The sequence below is a fragment of the Ovis canadensis genome, chromosome 15 (genome assembly GCF_042477335.2).
Source record: "Ovis canadensis isolate MfBH-ARS-UI-01 breed Bighorn chromosome 15, ARS-UI_OviCan_v2, whole genome shotgun sequence".
NCBI classification, from domain to species: domain Eukaryota; kingdom Metazoa; phylum Chordata; class Mammalia; order Artiodactyla; family Bovidae; genus Ovis; species Ovis canadensis.
This window is the reverse complement of record NC_091259.1, coordinates 23353808-23373575: the sequence shown is the minus strand read 5'-3', so window position 1 is coordinate 23373575 and position 19768 is coordinate 23353808. Positions and strand designations below refer to the sequence as shown.

At 45.1% G+C, this 19768-nt stretch overlaps 1 protein-coding gene across 5 annotated transcripts in view; it reads left to right on the top strand.

Annotated features, from left to right (window-relative positions):
* Nucleotides 1–19768, top strand: part of AMOTL1 (angiomotin like 1) — a 164819-nt gene that overhangs the window by 76149 nt on the left and 68902 nt on the right. For all 5 annotated transcript variants that reach the window (XM_069555110.2, XM_069555111.1, XM_069555112.1 and 2 more), the window contains one exon: nucleotides 4905–5838. In XM_069555110.2, the coding sequence (XP_069411211.1) occupies nucleotides 4905–5838 (934 nt within the window). The remainder of the gene's footprint in view (nucleotides 1–4904; nucleotides 5839–19768) is intronic.

The following is a 19768-nucleotide window of genomic DNA, read 5'->3' as shown; positions in this document are numbered from 1 at the left end:
GCACGCCAGGCCTCCCTGTCCATCACCAACTCCCGGAGTTCACTCAGACTCACGTCCATCGGGTCAGTAATGCCATCCAGCCATCTCATCCTCAGTCGTCCCCTTCTCCTCCTGCCCCCAATTCCTCCCAGCATCAGAGTCTTTTCCAATGAGCCAACTCTTCGCATGAGGTGGCCAAAGTACTGGAGCTTCAGCTTTAGCATCATTCCTTCAAAGAAATCCCAGGGCTGATCTCCTTCAGAATGGACTGGTTGGATCTGCTTGCAGTCCAAGGGACTCTCAAGAGTCTTCTCCAACACCACAGTTCAAACACATCAATTCTTCAGTGCTCAGCTTTCTTCACAGTCCAACTCTCACATCCATACATGACTACTGGAAAAACCATAGCCTTGACTAGACGGACCTTAGTCAGCAAAGTAATGTCTCTGCTTTTGAATATACTATCCAGGTTGGTCATAACTTTTCTTCCAAGGAGTAAGTGTCTTTTAATTTCATGGCTGCAGTCACCATCTGCAGTGATTTGGAGCCCAAAAAATAAAGTCTGACACTGTTTCCACTGTTTCCCCATCTATTTCCCATGAAGTGATGGGACTGGATGCCATGATCTTTGTTTTCCGAATGTTGAGTTTTAAGCCAACTTTTTCACTCTCCTCTTTCACTTTCATCAAGAGGCTTTTTAGTTCCTCTTCACTCTCTGCCATAAGGGTGGTGTCATCTGCATATCTGAGGTTATTGATATTTTTCCTGGCAATCTTGATTCCAGCTTGTGTTTCTTCCAGTCCAGGGTTTCTCTTGATGTACTCTGCATATAAGTTAAATAAGCAGGGTGACAATATACAGCCTTGACATACTCCTTTTCCTCTTTGGAACCAGTCTGTTGTTCCATGTCCAGTTCTAACTGTTGCTTCCTGACCTGCATACAGATTTTTCAAGAGGCAGGTCAGGTGGTCTGGTATGCCCATCTCTTTCAGAATGTTCCACAGTTTGTTGTGATCCACACAGTCAAAGGCTTTGCCATAGTCAATAAAGCAGAAATAGATGTTTTTCTGGAACTCTCTTGCTTTTTCCATGATCCAGCAGATGTTGGCAGTTTGATCCCTGGTTCCTCTGCCTTTTCTAAAACCAGCTTGAACATCAGTAAGTTCTCGGTTCACGTATTGCTGAAGCCTGGCTTGGAGAATTTTGAGCATTACTTTACTAGCATGTGAGATGAATGCAATTGTGCGGTAGTTTGAGCATTCTTTGGCATTGCCTTTCTTTGGAATTGGAATGAAAACTGACCTTTTCCAGTCCTGTGGCCACTGCTGAGTTTTCCAAATTTGCTGGCATATTGAGTGCAGCACTTTCATAGCATCATCTTTCAGGATTTGAAATAGCTCGACTGGAATTCCATCACCTCCACTAGCTTTGTTCGTAGTGATGCTTTCTAAGGCCCACTTGACTTCACATTCCAGGATGCCTGGCTCTAGATGAGTGATCACACCATCGTGATTATCCGAGTTGTGAAGATCTTTTTTGTACAGTTCTTCTGTGTATTCTTGCCACCTCTTCTTAATATCTTCTGCTTCTGTTAGGTCCATACCATTTCTGTCCTTTATTGAGCCCATCTTTGCATGAAATGTTCCCTTGTTATCTCTAATTTTCTTGAAGAGATCTCTAGTCTTTCCCATTCTGTTGTTTTCCTCTATTTCTTTGCATTGATCGCTGAAGAAGGCTTTCTTATCTCTTCTTGCTGTTCTTTGGAACTTTGCATTCAGATGCTTATATCTTTCCTTTTCTCCTTGGCTTTTCACTTCTCTTCTTTTCATAGCTATAGATTATTATAAGATATCAAATATAGTTCCCTGTGCTATGCAGTAGGTCCTTGTTGGTTACTGATTTCATATATGAAAAGTGGAAGTGAAAGTGAAGTCACTCGGTCATGTCCAACTCTTTGCAACCCCATGGATGGTAGCCTACCAGACTCTGCGGTCCATGGGATTTTCCAGGCAAGAATACTGGAGTGGGCTGCCATTTCCTTCTGCAGGGGATCTTCCCAACCCAGGGATCGCACCCGGGTCTCCTGCATTGCAGACAGACGCTTTACCGTCCGAGCCACTATAGTACTGTGTATATGTTAATCGCAAATTTCTAAGATATCTCCCACCCTCCAACAGTTCTTTCCTGAATGCCTTTTGTGTATCATGGTAGTGTTGTAGACAGTGGGTTCATAGCACGTGTTAAGATAAGGCTGTCTGTTCCCTGGTGCTAGAGAATTCTAGTAGAAGAGAGGTAATAAATACACTGTTGATTGAAAGAGAAGGCCAGTGACAAGGCCAGATGTTAGGCTGTTCAGGACATTTAGCAACTGGTTAGGGGAGCTTGCAGAGAAGGCAGTGGCACCCCGCTCCATTACTCTTGCCTAGAAAATCCCATGGACAGAGGAGCCTGGTAGGCTGCAGTCCATGGGGTCGCCAAGAGTCGACACGACTGAGCAACTTCACTTTCACTTTTCACTTTCATGCATTGGAGAAGGAAATGGCAACCCAGTGTTCTTGCCTGGAGAATCCCAGGGACGAGGGAGCCTGGTGGGCTACTGTCTATGGGGTCGCACAGAGTCGGACACGACTGCAGCGACTTAGCAGCAGCAGCAGCAGTAGGGGAGCTGGAACCCGGGGAATGGTTGAGATCATAGAAGCTGGGGCTGCAGTCTTTGCTGTTACAGAGACACCCAAAATATCATCTACTGTCACCTTTTCTCATATTTTAATACCTAAAAGTATAAGAGGAATGTAGTCCTTGATAGCAGCCCCTGCTAAAAGAAGGTAGTAAACTCAGTTTATGTGTACCTAGGTATATACACATATATATGTGTGAGTATGTGTGTATTTATATATCTTGTAAGAGTATTGCAACCACCTTCATTTTTTTCTTATTTTACTATAAACTGAAAACCTAGCTTGGCACTTGATTAAATGTAGGGAGCAACGGGGACTTCCCTGGCAGTTCAGTGGTTCCGACTCCATGCTTCCAATGCAGGGGACGTAGATTTGACCACTGGTTGGGGACCTAAGATCCCACGTGCCATGTGGTGTGGCCAAATACATAGATAAATAAATTCATGAAGTACCTCTACAATTCGACAATTAAAAAAAAAAAACTTCTTTAAAAAAATGGAGGGAGCAAAGGAAACAAAAGGGACAAAATTGTATCTGCACTTTGTATCTGGATGACTCTGTGGTCGTAGATGAGGATACCATTTATCAGAAAAAAGGCAACTCTGGGGAAGGGAGAGGGTTTGGGGGGAAATAATGTGTCCTTCGTATATATAAAAACACAGAACCATCACTGCTTGGAATTGTAGGGCTGAAGGCTACTTAGAGATGGGCTCACCTAGCTCCCTCCATTTACAGGTAAGGATTTTGAGCCCAAAGACAGCAAGTGATTTGCTCAGAGTCTTATCAGTAGTAAGTAGTAGAATGTTTACTAGCCTATCACTATAAATATCCTCAATACACTCCTTCTAAGTACTTTTGTGAAAAGGCATGAATTATATATTTCATGGTACCCTTTTACTGGTTAAATGTTTGACACCCATTACATGCAGGCACTAGGTTGCTTGTTGCTGCTCAATTGCTAAGTTGAATCCAACTCTTTGCAACCCCGTAGACCACAGCACCCCAGGCTTCCTTGTCCTTTACCATCTCCCAGAGTTAGCTCAAACTCTTGTCCATTGAGTCCATGATACCATCCAACCATCTCATCCTCTGTCATCCCCTTGTCCTCCTGGCTTCAGTCTATCCCAGCATCAGGGTTTTTTCCAATGAGACAGCTCTTTGAATCAGGTGGCCAAAGTATTGGAGTTTCAGCTTCAGCATCAGTCTTTTCATTGAATATTCAGGGTTGATTCCCTTCAGGATTAACTGGTTTGATCTCCTTGCAGTCCAAGGGACTGTCAGGAGTCTTCTCCAGCACCACAGTTCTAAAGCATCAATTCTTCAGTGCTCAGCCTTTTTTGTGGTCCAGCTCTCACATCCATATATGACTACTGGAAAAACCGTAGAGTTGTATGCTAGGGAGACCCAGATGAGGAGCCATGATCTCTGCCTTTAAGATGTTCAAAGTCTTGTTTACATAAATAAGTGCCATCTGACACAACTTAGCAACTAAACCGCAACTTGTGATGATTGGTCTTTGGGATGTATGACAACAGAGGTTCGATATCGGAGAAGGAGGACTCAAGCCTGCTGGGGTGCAGCAGGAAGGGTTTTACTTAGAAGGCAGCTTTAGAGCCATCACTCAAAGCACATCTAGGACTTTCCCAAGAAAAATGTAGTGAGATGCATCTTTCCAGGCAGAGGGATGAATGGAGACAAAGTCCTGGAGGCCAGAGAGAGCTAGCATGTTTGGGAACTCTATGTTCTTGGTGTGTTGCTGGAACTTGAACTCTCAGAGCAGTAGGGCGGGCAGTGGCTGGAGTGTTCAGAAAGTGGAGACGGCAAGTGTTGGTTGCTTGCTTTCTGAGGACAGTTAGAAGAGAAGAGAGAAGAGAAACCGGGTAGCACTTAGAGGTTTACACTGGGCTGTGAGAAGGTGGTTTATTTTTTTGTTGTTGTTCTGATTTTAATTTTTTAAGATGGGAAAGACTGTTTATATGATGAAGAGAAGGGGTCAGTGGAGAGCTTAAAGGGAGAGCTTGAAGGCCTGACCAGGGTCTAGAAGGAAGCAGGAAGTGAGGGGAGGGAGAGTGGGAGAGGCGCACTGAGCTGGAGAGATGCTCCCTGGGATAAACGGCAGGGTAAATGGGGGTGACGGGGTATTGCAACACTTTAAATGCCTCTATCATTAGAAAGTTCATTATTCACAATATACACTGAGACCTGTATGGAACAGCCTGACATGTTTTTCCCATGTTTATCTTCCAGTTGAGGATCCTCTCTGTAACTTCCACCCCCCGAACTTCCCGAGGATCCCAGAGGTGGAGATGAGAGGTTCCGAGGATGCGGCAGCTGGAACAGTGTTACAGCGGCTGATCCAGGAGCAACTGCGCTATGGCACCCCGACCGAGAACATGAACTTGCTGGCCATTCAGCACCAGGCCACAGGGAGTGCAGGGCCAGCCCACCCCACCAACAACTTTTCTTCCACGGAAAACCTCGCTCAAGAAGACCCACAAATGGTCTACCAGTCAGCACGCCAGGAACCGCAGGGTCAGGAACACCAGGTGGACAACACTGTGATGGAGAAACAGGTGCGGTCCGCACAGCCTCAGCAGAACAACGAGGAGCTGCCCACGTACGAGGAGGCCAAGGCGCAATCCCAGTTCTTCCGGGGACAGCAGCCGCCGCCGCCGCCGCCGCAGCAGCAACCAGGGGCCGTGGGGCACAGCTATTACATGGCCGGGGGCGCCAGTCAGAAGGCCCGGACTGAGGGCAGGCCGACGGTGAGCCGCGCCAACAGCGGACAGGCGCACAAGGATGAGGCGCTGAAGGAGCTCAAGCAGGGCCACGTGCGCTCTCTCAGCGAGAGGATCATGCAGCTGTCGCTGGAGAGGAACGGCGCCAAGCAGCACCTCCCTGGCCCCGGGAACGGAAAGGTGTTTAAGGCGGGAGGGGGCCCCTCCCCAGCCCAGCCTGCAGCCAAGATGCTGGACCCCCGAGGACCTCCACCTGAGTACCCCTTCAAGACCAAGCAGATGGTGTCCCCGGTCAGCAAGACCCAGGAGCATGGACTGTTCTACAGCGACCAGCACCCCGGGCTGCTCCACGAGATGGTCAAGCCTTACCCTGCGCCCCAGCCTGCAAGGACAGAAGTGGCCGTCCTGAGGTACCAGCCACCCCCAGAGTACGGGGTAACGAGGTGATTATCTAGCCTAGAGAATTTTAAACAATTTATTCTTTTAATTGAAGTATAGTTGATAGATAATATTATTACTATTTTGCAGATGTACAATAGAGTGATGCATAATTTTTAAAGATTATGCCCCATCTATAGTTATTATAAAATATTGGCTATATTCCCCATGTCTTACAGTGTATCCTTGTGGCATGTTTTATAGCTAATAGTCTGTTCCTCTTAATCCCCTGCGCCTACACTGCCCCTCCTCCTTCCCTTCTCCCCACTGGTCACCACTAGTTTGTTCGCTGTATGCCTGAGTCTGTTTCTTTTATATCACTTTTGCTAGTTTGTTGTATTTTTTTAGATTCCACATATTAGTGATATCAAACAGTGCTTGTCTCTCTCTGTCTGACCTATTGCAGTTAGCAGAGTGCCCTCCGAGTCCGTCTGTGTTGCTGCAAATGGCAAACCTTCATTCTTTAGTATGACTGAGTGGTATTCCATCATGTGCATCTACCACAACTCCTTTATCCATTGACCAGTTGATGATACTTGGGTTGCTTCCCTATCTTCCATGAAGTTGCATCATCTGTGAATGCACGATTCTTGATCTGTGCCCCTTTGAACACTTTTGCGTACGTGCGTGCTCAGTCGCTCAGTTGTGTCCAACTCTTTGCAACCCCGTGGGCTGTAGCCCACCAGGCTCCTCTGTCCATGGGATTTTTCCAGGCAAGAATACTGGAGTGGGTTGCCATTTTTTCCTCCAGGAGATCTTCCCAACAGAGGGATCGAACCTGTGTCTCCTGCATTAGCACGCAGATTCTTTACCATTGAGCCACTTAGAATGCTGCTGTGAATACTTTGATGCATGTGTCTTTCTGAATTCGTGTTTTAATTTTTCTCAGATATATACCCAGGAGTGGAATTGCTGGGTCATACGGTAGTTCTGTTTTAGTGTTTTGAGAAACCTTCATACCGTTTTCCACAGTAAGCCTAGTGGTTTCACTCATGGTTTTAACACTCATTATTTTCAAGACATATTAGGTTTTTGTCATCAGTTTTTTTTTTTTTTTGGTCTGTGCACAATATTTAGTAAGCAGCATTTTGGCCAAAATATATAGAGTAAGACAGAGTAGAGGTCAACTGGGGATTTTCTCCAGGTGTTCCAGAAGGCGGGTGGGGATTTCTGAGTTTAGGGCGGAGCCTCCATTGCGGGCTGTCCCTGGGGAGCTTGGCCCAGTGGTCTAGAGGAGCAGTGGTTTTCCTGGCTGGCTTTGTGGAGAGTGTCCAAACTTCTGGAACATGTTATTACCATGAGGTTTTATAGAGTCTTTCTTCACTGTAGATTTTAAAGGAAAATATAGTCTGAATTCTACAACAGAGGAGCTAAAGGGACCTAGAAATCATATAGCCTCACCCCTTTAATCAACAGAAAAGTGAAAGTGTTAGTCACTCAGTCGTGTCCAACTCTTCGTGACCCTGTAGACTGTAGCCCACCAGGCTCCTCTGTCCATGGGATTCTTCAGACAAGAATACTGGAGTGGGTTGCCATGCCCTTCTCCTGGAGATCTTCCTGACCCAGGGATCGAACCCGGGTCTCCTGCATTGCAGGCAGATTCTTTTACCGTTTGAGCCACCAGGGAAGAAGCTCTGTTTATTCAAGAGATGAGAAACTCAGTTCCTGCAGTACTCAACTCTGAGGTAGCTAGAGTGAGGCTCAGGTATCCTGACTCTCAAAACCATTTTCCCTCTATTGCCCTAATTGCTCCGACTGATGGATTCAATAACACTGACCGTGTGTGTAGTCTGTGCAGCCCTGTGCAACTCAGTTCAGAGATAAAGATACAGTTTCCGCCCTCAAGGTCCTCCCAGCATCGTCTCAGGGAAGCCAGCATCTGAACAGATCCTTGGGCTACAGGGTACCGTTTTAGGATAGAAAGGTGCAGAGAGCATTCGAGAACCGGACAGAGTGCTATGACTCACAGCTCGAGGGCTTGGGGAGAGCTGCATGGAAGAGGTGACGTTTGAGTTGGGTCTTGAAGAATAAATCAGAGCTGTGGGATAGAGGTGAAGTAGCCGGAGGTACTATGCAGGGAAAGGCCATTACTTCAGACCAGAGCTTAGGGGGTTTTGTCTGGCATGAGCTGCAGTCATGCAGAGCCATGGCAGGGTAGGAAGTGGCAGAAAGTGTGTTTGGACGAGGAAACTGAGACCCGTTGATGAAGATCTTTGAGTGTCATACTAAAGAGTTTAGAATTTATCCATAAACATGCAAGAGCCAGTGTTTTTCAGTAAAGACTGTGTTGATGTTTCCTAGGCTAATGTTAACGGCAGCAAAGGATGAATTAGAGAAAGGGGAACCTCGAGGCCATGAGGACCATCAGAGATGGGGTCAGTTGTGTCTGGTTAAGACCTGGGGAGGGTATTCCAGCTTTGAGACCGTAGGTATGGAGGAGCATTATATGCTAAGAGAAATAGAGCTGACATCATTTAATGATTGATTAGGTATGGACACTTGGAAATAAGGCAGTTGGAAAGCAAACTCTCAGGAGAGAAGTTGGCTGTGGAGAGACCCATTTGGAAATTGCTAGAGTTTAGATGTTTTTGTTTCGGAAAAGGCAATGGCACCCCACTCCAGTACTCTTGCCTGGAAAATCCCATGGACGGAGGAGCCTGGTAGGCTGCAGTCCATGAGGTTGCTAAGAGTCGGACATGACTGAGTGACTTCACTTTCACTTTTCACTTTCATGCATTGGAGAAGGAAATGGCAACCCACTCCAGTGTTCTTGCCTGGAGATCCCAGGGACAGGGGAGCCTGGTGGGCTGCCGTCTATGAAGTTACACAAAGTCGGACATGACTGAAGCGACTTAGCAGCAGCAGCAGGTGTTTCTGAGCTTGCTCTGCCTGGGGAGACTGTGGAGCATAACAGAAGACAAGTGGGTCACTGCCTGTTATGGCTGTGTCTTCATTCTCGCCAGAGGCTTTATTGATCAGATTCCAAATCAAATGAGCTGAGATTTTCCCGAGTGACCCCAATGGCTGGGTGCAGGGCCTACTTTGGCTGTACATCTTCTGAAAAGAGAGTGACTGGGCCTTGGCAGAGAGAGTGAGCTGGCCTGTCACTCACTTGGCAGCTGCTGACCCGTTTCCCTGCCTTCGGTGGCAGTGGCAGTTTTGAAGCAATGTACTGACCTGCAGGCCCCTGGCAGGCAGCAGGATGCAGTGGACACGTGTGACCTCACTGGGGCATCCAGATGCAGCCTGGGAGAGCTCTTGTTCTCACCCTCTTATGAATCTTTAAGCCAAGGAGAAGTTGAAATTTAAAAGCTCTCAGGTTGGAAGAGGAAAAATATATCTTCAAATCTCTGGTTATTAGCACGTTGATTTGCCAGAGTTAAATAATCCATGGTACTGATTGCAGAATCATATCAGAGTTTGGGTTGTGATAGTTCGCATTTTCTTTCTCTTAATCATTTAACTCTGTGTCTAGAGCTTGATCAAAAGTGGAAATATCCCCAGTCTCCTTACTTCTCTTGGGCTTTATTCTTGGTTACGTGGCAGGGCATAAAGGGGTCTTGCTGCTTTTTTACTGTTTGGCAGTAGGTATGCTGTGAGTGGAAGACAGGAAGGGCGAGGAGGAAGCTATTCCTGGAGGGCTGCCCAGGTATTTGTGGGCGGTGTCATGTGTTTCGATGTGATGACGTCAGAAAGAAGCAGCAGTGTCTGAAGGATTTGAGCTGGTTGCCGGGCTTGGCAGCTGGGTCCACATGACACATCAAAATGCCCTAGAAGATGTAACAGACAGACCATTGAGGCTCAGCCCCAGAGCTACAAGGTGGCTTTGTGAGCCTGGCCGCAGCTCGCCAGCATGGCTCCCCCAGGGCAGCCTTTGGCAAGCAGGGTAAACAGTTGCGTCCACACCAGCCCTGCTTCAGACACATTCAGTGTGGCCTGAGCTCCAAGGACTGGATCTGAAGCTCAGCACGGTGTGGCGTTCAAGCTATCTTTGACCCAAAAGATGCGTGCGTGCTCAGTCATTTCCGACTCTGCAGCCCTGTGAACTGCAGCCCGCCAGGCTCCTCTGTCCATGGGATTCTCCAGGCGAGAATACTGGGGTGGGTTGCCATGCCCTCCTGCGGGGGACCTTCCCGACCCAGGGATCAAACCTGTGCCTCCAGCGGCTCTCGCAGTGGCAGGCAGGTTCTTTCCCGCTCAGCTACCTGGGAAGCCCAGAGAAGAGCAGGTCTCCCTTTAACTTCGCTGTCACCTTCCCTTGTGCTTAACAGTTTGTCATTAACAGTGATGGTTTGGGAAGCCGCCGGCTGTTGGGTCAGTGCGTCATGGACGACCCTTGAGTCAGGGAGGCCTTTGTCTGAAATCACTGGGCTCATGTTCTGGCCTCGAGCTGCAAAGATGGGCTCAGTATGTTGTGGATATTTGGCACTCTCACCCCATCCATCACACACTGTCGAGACTTCACTGCTTTCTGTCTAGAGATGGAAAGGTCTGAAGAGCACAGAGCTTAGGATGAGTAAGAACCTGGAGTTCTGGCCTCCGTTACTGATTTACCATAGCTTACGGATTCTCTCACCTGCTCTGATCAGCGGACCATGGGAGGTGTGTAACAGGTCATGGTCTCTTCTTGTGGGAAACCCCATGGACAGGTCACCGGTCAAGGCCTCCTTGACTTTCATCACTTCAGTTCAGTTGCTCAGTCGTGTCCAACTCTTCGTGACCCCATGGACTGCAACACGCCAGGCCTCCCTGTCCATCACCAGCTCCTGGAGTTTAGTCAAATTTATGTGCGTTGAGTCAGTGATGCCATCTAGCGATCTCATCCTCTGTCGTCCCCTTCTCCTCCCGCCTTCAACCTTTCCTAGCATCAGGGTATTTTCAGATGAATCAGCTCTTCACATCAGGTGGCCAAAGTATTGGAGCCTCAGCATCAGTCCTTAAAATGAATATTCAGGATTGATTTCCTTTAGGACTGACTGGTCTGTCCCATTAATGGAAGTGAAGGCACGAATGAATACTGCGGAACTGGATCTCACACACCACAACTAAGTTTGCATGCTGCAACTCAAGATTCCAAATGCCACAACAAAGATCCCCCAAATAAATATTAAAAAAGAGATGACGTCAGAGCCAGTGGTGCCATGGATCCCCTTCCACAGAACATGCTTGCTTCGTCTCTTCACAGGCCAGCCATCAACACTGCCATCCTTCCCATCAGTTCAGGGGGCTCGTGGTTTCCTGCATTCGTGGAGGGGACCCTGTGGTGTGCTCAGCCTCCCAAATCATGCATGTTTTCCTTAGAATATTCACTATGAATTTTCCTCTAGAAAAACCTCCTGGTTTGGTTTTATTTAGCACAGAGTCAAAGTTCCTGATGCTCTCTGGTGCTCAGGTGCTTCAGCTGTGTCCAACTTTCTGTGACCCCGTGGACTGTAGCCCGCCAGGCTCCCCCGTCCCTGGGATTCTCCTGGCAAGAATACTGGAGTGGATTGCCATGCCCTCCTCCAGGGGATCTTCCCGACCCAGGGATGGATCCTGGGTCTCCTGCATTGCAGGTGGATTCTTCACTGTCTGAGCCACCAGGGAAGCCCCTGTGCTCTCTGGGAACGTGTCAGACAGTGCAGTGGGGAGAGGGGGAGCAAAGAGGAGAGTCCTGGAGCCCACGTGGCCGATTAGAGAGAAACCGTGCCTCTCGCCAGGAACCCACGCCGACGCGGCAGTGCGGCCAGAGTGCAACAAGCGTGAGAATTCGGGCTGAAGAGCAGCTTTACTCTGGGTGGGCGTGAGGTCTCAAATGTGCTGTACAGTACAACAGAGAATGTTCAGTGGCCCTCTCTCACTCTGAGTTGGAAAAGGCTAGAGGAGGAAGGGGGATTTTCGGAGTGAGTGTGTTTCCAAAGTGCGGATTTGCAGTTTAGATAGTTAACGAAAATGAATTGCTATGTGGCATTAAAAGGTGAGCTAAACCCAAAGTTTTTGGATTAACCACCATGCGTTGCTCTGAACAGAAATGAGGCCAGGGAGTTGTTTTTTTTTTTTTTTTAATCCCACCAGCTAAACATGTGTTTTGAATACCAGCATTCAAATTTACGAGTTTGTACATTTTTAAGCTGAATTGTGGCTGGGTGAGCCAAGTAAAATGCCCTGTTTATTGTGAGGAGCAACTCTGCGGTGTGGGAATTTGAAAAGGCTGGGGTCAAGTTTAGGTTGCTTTCTCAGGAAATTTAACACAACTCCAGCTGCAGTGCATTAAATGCGTGGCTTCTCCAAACAAGAGGATCATCCATATGCATCCTGCCTAGCCACAGTTTGGGTTTTAGTTTACCCAAGAGTCTAGACTCAGTCTGAACACTTAAGAGTCCTGTGTCACACCACCAGAGGGGTCCAGGTGGGAAGGCTGTGGGTTTGGGAAAGGCAATTTGAGGGGTTTTAAGTCCTGGCTCTTCCACTTTGTAGCAAATTGCTTAGGTTCTCAGAGCCTCAATTTCCTTATCTGTAATTTGTTGTAGCTGATGTTTCCTGAAAGTGACTGATTTTCTTCCTTACAGCAATGAAACACTTTCATTATAAAAAATCTAGTTATATAGATCCTATAACTCCCACTTCCCCACTCCCTAAAAAATGGTAAAGAAGGGAAATAGAAATTGCCTGCAGTTCCATTATCCAGGCAAAACCACTCTTAAATACTCTGTTCACTGATGCTTTCACAATCAGAAAATATAAGAAAATACTCAAAATTGGAAACCTCTAGGGAAGAGGTATTTTTACTGAGGGAGAAGTCTTAAAATTTGAACCTTGCCATTTGTTATTTTCACCTCATTTTAAAATTATTTTGTCATGTTTACTTCCTCTGATTATTAAAATAACAGTGCTGATTTTTTACTATCTCTATTTTCTAATTTTTCTATAAGTGAAAGTCTCTCAGTCATATCTGACTCTTTGTGACCCCATGGACTATACAGTCCATGGAATTCTCCAGGCCAGAATACTGGAGTGGGTAGCCGTTCCCTTCTCCAGGGGATCTTCCCAACCCAGGGACCGAACCCAGGTCTCCTGCATTGCAGGTGGATTCTTTACCAGCTGAGCCACAAGGGAAGCCCCTGTGGCTAGTATATATGTTTTTCTATGATGAACATATACATTAGTGCAGAACTTTTTGAATAGCTACCCATATTCATTGTATAAATTACATAAAGAATAGAAAAATAGGAAGAGAGAAAACAAATCCATGAATTTGTCATCTGGAGATAGTCATTCTGTCCTTTTTCATAGTTCCTTCTAGTCATTTTTCTGTAATGTTTTACTCAAGCAAAGTCCTAATATGTAGCATGTCTTGAGAATTTTAAAGACTCTTTGCTTTGAAGCTCCATAAACATTCATTGAACTGATTGTTAATACTGATAAACTGAAAAAAGTTGTTTTGATTTTAGTTGTCTATTAATAACTTTGCTTTGGGAAATTTATTTAGCTGTTTGCATTTTCTCTTTTGAATTACTTGGTCACACATCCTTCTTATCCATTGATGTCTCTTTTCCTGTTATGTTTTAGACAACTTTTGGCAATCACACAAGCCATATTAAATGTTAGCACGATGGCCTAATTGTAGATAAACATGTTGTTGTTGTTGTTGTTTAGTCACTAAGTCATGTCCGACTCTTTTGTGACCCATGGACTGTAGCCCGCCAGGCTCTTCTGTCCATGGGACTTTCCAGGCAAGAATACTGGAGTGGGCTGCCAGTTCCTTCTCCAGGGGGTCTTCCCCTCCCAGGGACAGAACCTGCATCTCATGTATTGGCAGGCGGACCCTTTACCCCTGAGCCACCTGGGAAGCCCCCAAAACATATAGTATTTTGAATATAGGTTGCTGGTCACCATTGATGCTTGCAGATCTGGGGTTAGTAGAGTGGGGACTACTGGTCTGTTTGCATGAATTGCTCTGTTGCTCACTGAATTCTGGAATTGTTTCCAAAATGAAGCCTTTTGATGTACATGTAGTGTGGACCAAAGCAGTGCTGAATAATGGAAATATACTGTTGAGGAGGGAGGGGGGAGGGATAAATTGGAAGACTGGAATTGACCTATAGATGCCACTGTGTATAAACTAGATAACTAGTAAGTTCCTGCTGTGTAGCGCAGGGAACTCTACTCAGTACTCTGTAATGACCTATGTGGGAAAAGAGTCTAAAAAAGAGTGGAGATAGATTTGTGTGGATATATGTATATACACCACACACACATATATACACATATATCTGTGTATATATATATACACACACACATACACATATATCTGTATATATATATACACACACACACTCTTTTTTAGATGTGTGTTTGTGTGCCTGTGTGTGTAACTGATTTACTTTGCTGTACAGCAGAAACTAACATGACATTGTAAATCAGCTATACCCTAATAGTAAGAATTTAAAAATTTAAAATGCTAAATTAAAAAAGTAAAGACAGTGACATCCTTTAAAAAAAGAAATATAATGTGGGTCAGATATCTAATTAAAGTTTTTCTCACAGCCACATTTTTATAAAGTTAAAAGAAACAGGTGAAATTAATTTAAAAACATGTTTTCGTTCACCCATTTTTAAAAATTGAATATAGTTAATTTACAGTGTTGTGTTAGTTTCTGCTATAAAGCAGAGTGATTCATTTATACATTTTACTTCATTAAATTTTTTTCCTGCTCTTGAATATTGTTCCCTTTGCTGTACCATTAAGACTTTGTTATCTGTTTTGTGTATAGTAGTTTGTATCTGCTAATTCCAAACTCTTAATTTATCCAACTCCAATTTATCCCCCACCCACCCCGCCCCCGCCAAGCCTTCCCCTCTTTGGTAACCATAAGTTTGTCTTCTGTGTCTGTGAGTTTATTTCTGTTTTGTCAGTCAGCTCATTTGTTTCATTTTTTTAAGATTCCAGATACAGGTGATATCATATATTTGTGTCTGTCTGACTTCTCTTAGTATGAGAATCTCTGGGTCCATCGTAGAGATTGCTGCAAATGGCATTTCTTCCTTTTTATGGCTGAGTAATATTCAACTATGTACGCCTAGAACATCTTCTTTATCCATTCATCTGTGGGTGGACGCTTAGGTTGCTTCCATGTCTTGGCTATTGTAAGTCGTGCCGCTGTGAACGTTGAACTATATGTGTCTTTTCAAATCGGTTTTTGTGTTTGGTGGATATATGCTCAGGAGCAGGATTGTTGGGTCATACAGTAACTGTATTCTTAGTGTTTTTAAGGAACTTCCATACCATTAGTTAATCCATTTTAAAACGTACATTAAGATGCATGTTTTATTTAACCCATTATATCTAAAGTATTATCATTTCAACAGGTTATCAATATAAAAAACGATTGCTGAGGTATTTTACCTTTTTTGTCCTGTCTTAAAATTTTGATGTGCCTTTTATATCTCATGCACATTTCAGCTCAGATGAGACACATTTCAGGTGTTCAGTAGCCACATGTGATTTGTGGCTAGTGTTTTGGACAGTACAGGTCTAGAAGAAAGTGAGGATCTGTGTTCAAGAGAGAGTGTCCCGACATGCATGTGCATCACCTTGACATTATACTCTTGTTCTGCACTGCATTACAAGAAATCTCTTCAGAAATAGAAGCTTCTATGGTGCTGGCATTTGCTTTGTTTCCAGGTTGAAGCTTTAGTGTTAGGGACTGGGATTCTCCACACAGAGTGTAAGAGGAAGGGACACCCAAGGGTGCATTATCCTTTGCTTTTCTCCTGACACCCATTAGCAGTGTAATAAGAATAACAGAGGCTAGCTAGCAGTTATTAAGTATTTTCCCAATGATAGACATTGTGTGCAGTGCTTTATATACATGGTCTCATTTAATTCTCATAACAACTCTGTGAAGTAGATAACTACCGTTATCCCCATTTAAAGGTGAAGAAGAAGTTAAAAACTTGCCCGTGGTTACATGGCTAGAAAGAAGCAGCGAAAAGAGTCCCATATTAAGGAATACTGCAGTCTTGTCCCAGCATGAGGCGATGGCCCTGGTATGGTAGAGGTATGTGAGTTCCAACCCCCAGTTCATAGCCCATTGTTTTGCTTTGTAAAGACTGAGATCTCTGGTTTATTAATCCTCTGAGCTGTAGTTTGCATACTTTAAAAACAGAATAATAATATATGTTGTGAGAGCAGGGAGAATGTGTAAGCTTGTGAGAATGAAATAACAGTGGAGGTAAAGTGCTATTCATGGCACGTTTAGATACGTTACACATTTAGGTGTAATGTAAATACAAATGTTTAAACGAGCTTAGTTATGGGAACTTCCCTGGTAGTTCAATGGTTAAGACTCTGTGCTTCCAATGCAGGGGTCATGGGTTTGATCCCTGGTTGGGGATCCCACATGCTGTGAGGCACGGCCCCCCGAAAAATTTTTTAAGAGAATATATAAACAAGCTTATTTATGAAGGCTTGTTTTGTGCAGAGAGAAGCAAAGGGACTGTTGAGTAGTAGCTGTCACCAATGACCTTGCTTCCCTAATCCAAATTACATTATCACTTCAGTCTTGAGCTGCATTTTGTGTATGAGAAAGGAAGCAACATGGAGCTGTGTTATTAAATTAGCAGTGTCGTGACTGGAGATTCTAACTATATTATCCAGATCAAATATAAATACCAGAGGTCTCTTCCTCAATAAAACAGTGTTGAAGTTCATAAAGCATATACGACCTCCTAACTGGCTGTTGGGCTCTGGGGCCAAATCAACTGACAAAAATGTATTGGGTACCAATTTAGTGTAAGTCATAATTTTCTACCCTCAGAAAACATGCCTGCTACTAATTAGGAAGAATAATAATGAATGAAAAATTAAATTATATTTAAATAAAAATTCAAGAGAACAAAACCATGACATAGGCCAGTGGTGGTAGGTTGTCAAGACTATGAGTCGGGCAGGGCTGTAAATTAGGAAGCAAGAAATGAGTGCAGATTCCAGGTCAGGCTATGTGTCACGGTCCCAAGTCATTAATGATGGAAGATCAGCCCATATATATTCCGTGTATGACCCTATTTTGAATCATAGATGCGGCTCTTTGTTTTTTTATTAAAATTTTTTTGATGTGGATCGTTTTTAAAGTCATGGTCCAAATCATCGATGATGGAAGAGCAGCCCATATATATTCCCCGTATGACCCTATTTTGAATCATAGATGTGGCTCTTTGGTTTTTTTTTATTAAAATTTTTTTGATGTGAATCATTTTTAAAGTCTTTGTTGAATTACTTACAGTATTGCTTCTGGTTTATGTTTTGATTTATTTATTTTTTTTTTGGTCATGAGGCATGTGGAATCTTAGTTCCCTGACCAGGGCTCAAACACGTACCCTCTGCTTTGGAAGGTGAAGCCTTAACCACTGGACCACCAGAGAAATCCCAGATGTGGCTCTTTAAATGTTCCTTGATTCTTGTTTCTAATACCTCACTGTGGACTTGGGGCAAAGAGGCTTTTCAGCCCTGCTCAGATATATTTAATAGTCAGTGCGATGGCAGGCGGGAAAAGATCCCTTTCTTCAGTGTTCCAAGATTCTCCAATTCCGTGAGACAGGAGCAGAACCTGGTGGTGGTCCTGCCTTGGTGTGTGTGAGGATAAAGCGAGGTGATGAGTTGTGCTTCCTGGCAGATGGTGTAGACCCTTAATAGTGTTAGTTGAGTGCTTCTGTAGAAGAGATTAACCTGCGAAAGACAATAGCATTGAAGGTAAGTAACAGTCCAAGAGAACAACACAGGGGCAGGTTTCTAGCCTTCATGCTTCCCCTGAGGTGGCTCGAACGTACGGAAAGCTCTGATGCTTTCTCTAGGGTGTGAGTCAGGGACGTGGCGGTCACTCAGACTGAGCCGCGGGACCTGGCAGCAGAGGTCACAGGGTGCCTGCCTGTCCTCCCTGTGTTCCCCCGCACTGTTCAGGGAATGAGTGAGCTGCAAGCTCTGGAATCCCAAAGCCTGTGCTTGCATCTTCTTTATGTTTCTGTTATCTCTGCTCTATTTTGTTTGGGAGAAGGAAATGGCAACCCACTCCAGTATTCTTGCCTGGAGAATTCCATGGACAGAAGAGCTTGGCGGGCTCCAGGCCATGGGGTCGCAAAGGGTTGGACACGACCAAAGCGACTTAGCACAGACCTTCTTGTGCCTTGTTTTCTCACCTAAATACAGAGACTTGATAGTGATGCCTATTTTATAAGGCAGTTATGAAGGTCAAGGTGAGATGATGTGTGTAGCAGTGCATACTACAGTGGCTGGAGTCAAAAGTGCTCAATAAATGTTAGCCGTAACAGAAGAAAATTATTGCACTTCTCATGAAAGCCACACTCAGGGCTGGGCTCTGGGTTGTTGTCGTTCAGTCACTGAGTCGTGTCCGACTCTTTACTGCAGCATGTCAGCCTCCTGTGTCCTCCACTGTCTCCTGGACTTTGCTGAAGTTCACATTCATTGAGTCAGTGATGCCATCCAACCATCCCATCCTTTGTCCCCCAACCATCCCATCCTCTGTCACCCGCTTGTCATTTTGCCCTCAATCTTTCCCAGCATCAGGGTCTTTTCCAGTGAGTCGGCATTTTGCATGAGGTGGCCAAAGTATTGGAGCTTCAGTTTCAGCATCAGTCCTTCCAGTGAAGGATTAAGGATTAAGTGAAGGATTGACTGGTTTGATTTCCTTGCAGTCCAAGGAACTCTCAAGAGTCTTCAGCAGCACCACAATTCAAAAGCATCAATTCTTCAGTGTTCAGCCTTCTATGGGATACAGATGATACTAATTATAATTATAGTGGTAATAGCTAACATTTGTCCAGTGCTTAATTTGTGCCCAGCTTTATACCTATTAACTCCTTAAGTCCTTTAACTTAAGCCAAGTGGTGGTATAGTCCCAGGATACCGAGACAGATGTCAAGTAACAGCTCTCTGCCTTCACATTCTAATAGAGGAAGTAAGTGAAAGTGTTAGTCGATCAGTTGTGTCCTGCTTTTTGCTACCTTATGGACTGTAGCCCACCAGGCTCCTCTGTCCATGGGAATTCTCCAGGCAAGAATACTGGAGTGGATAGCCATTCCCTTCTCCAGGGGATCTTCCTGACCCAGGGATCGAACCCAGGTCTCCCACATTGCAGGGAGATTCTTTACCCTCTGAGCCACCAGGGAAACCCCAACAGAGGAAGTGAACTATAGTCAAACAGACAGTTGTGGCATAGAATTCTGGGCTTACCTTTACTAGCTCAGCTGGTAAAGAATCTCCCTGCAATGCATAAGACTCTGGTTCAGTTCCTAGGTCAGGAAGATCCTCTGGAATAGAGTGTGGCAACCCACTCCAGTATTCTTGCCTGGAGAATTCCCATGGACAGAGGAATCTGGTGGGCTAAGTCCATTGGGTTGCAAAGAGTCGGACACCACTGAGCGACTAAGCACAGCACAACATAGAATTCTATACAAGGTAGTTTCTCAATAAATATTGGTTCCCATCTCCTCTTTTTCTTTTTTCTCTGTGTCCTCATTGCAAATAAGTCTTTGTCCTAATGGTGGCCGATCAGTAGCATTATCTTTGGGAGCGGAGGATATCTTGATTCATAGCACTGGTCTGATGGTGTGTGACATTTTCCTGTGACCCCCCGCCCCCCCCCCCCCCCACCGTTCTTTCCCCTTCATTTACTCTCATCCAGATCTGCCTTGTACGGACCTTTGAGCCCACCCGCCCCAGTGGCTGAGAAGTGGAGCCAAGGAACAGTGGTTTGCTCTCCTGGCTATATATCGTCCGTTGTAATACCATGCTTCTTGAATGTGTATTCTTGAATGTGTAACTGGGTTATTTTTTGAAGCCAGTGTTCTCTACTTATCATAAAAGACTTCCTATTTTGAAAAACCCATTCTTTCTGTCCCTGAACTTGGCAAGAACCTTTTTCCTGCCTTGCCACTCAG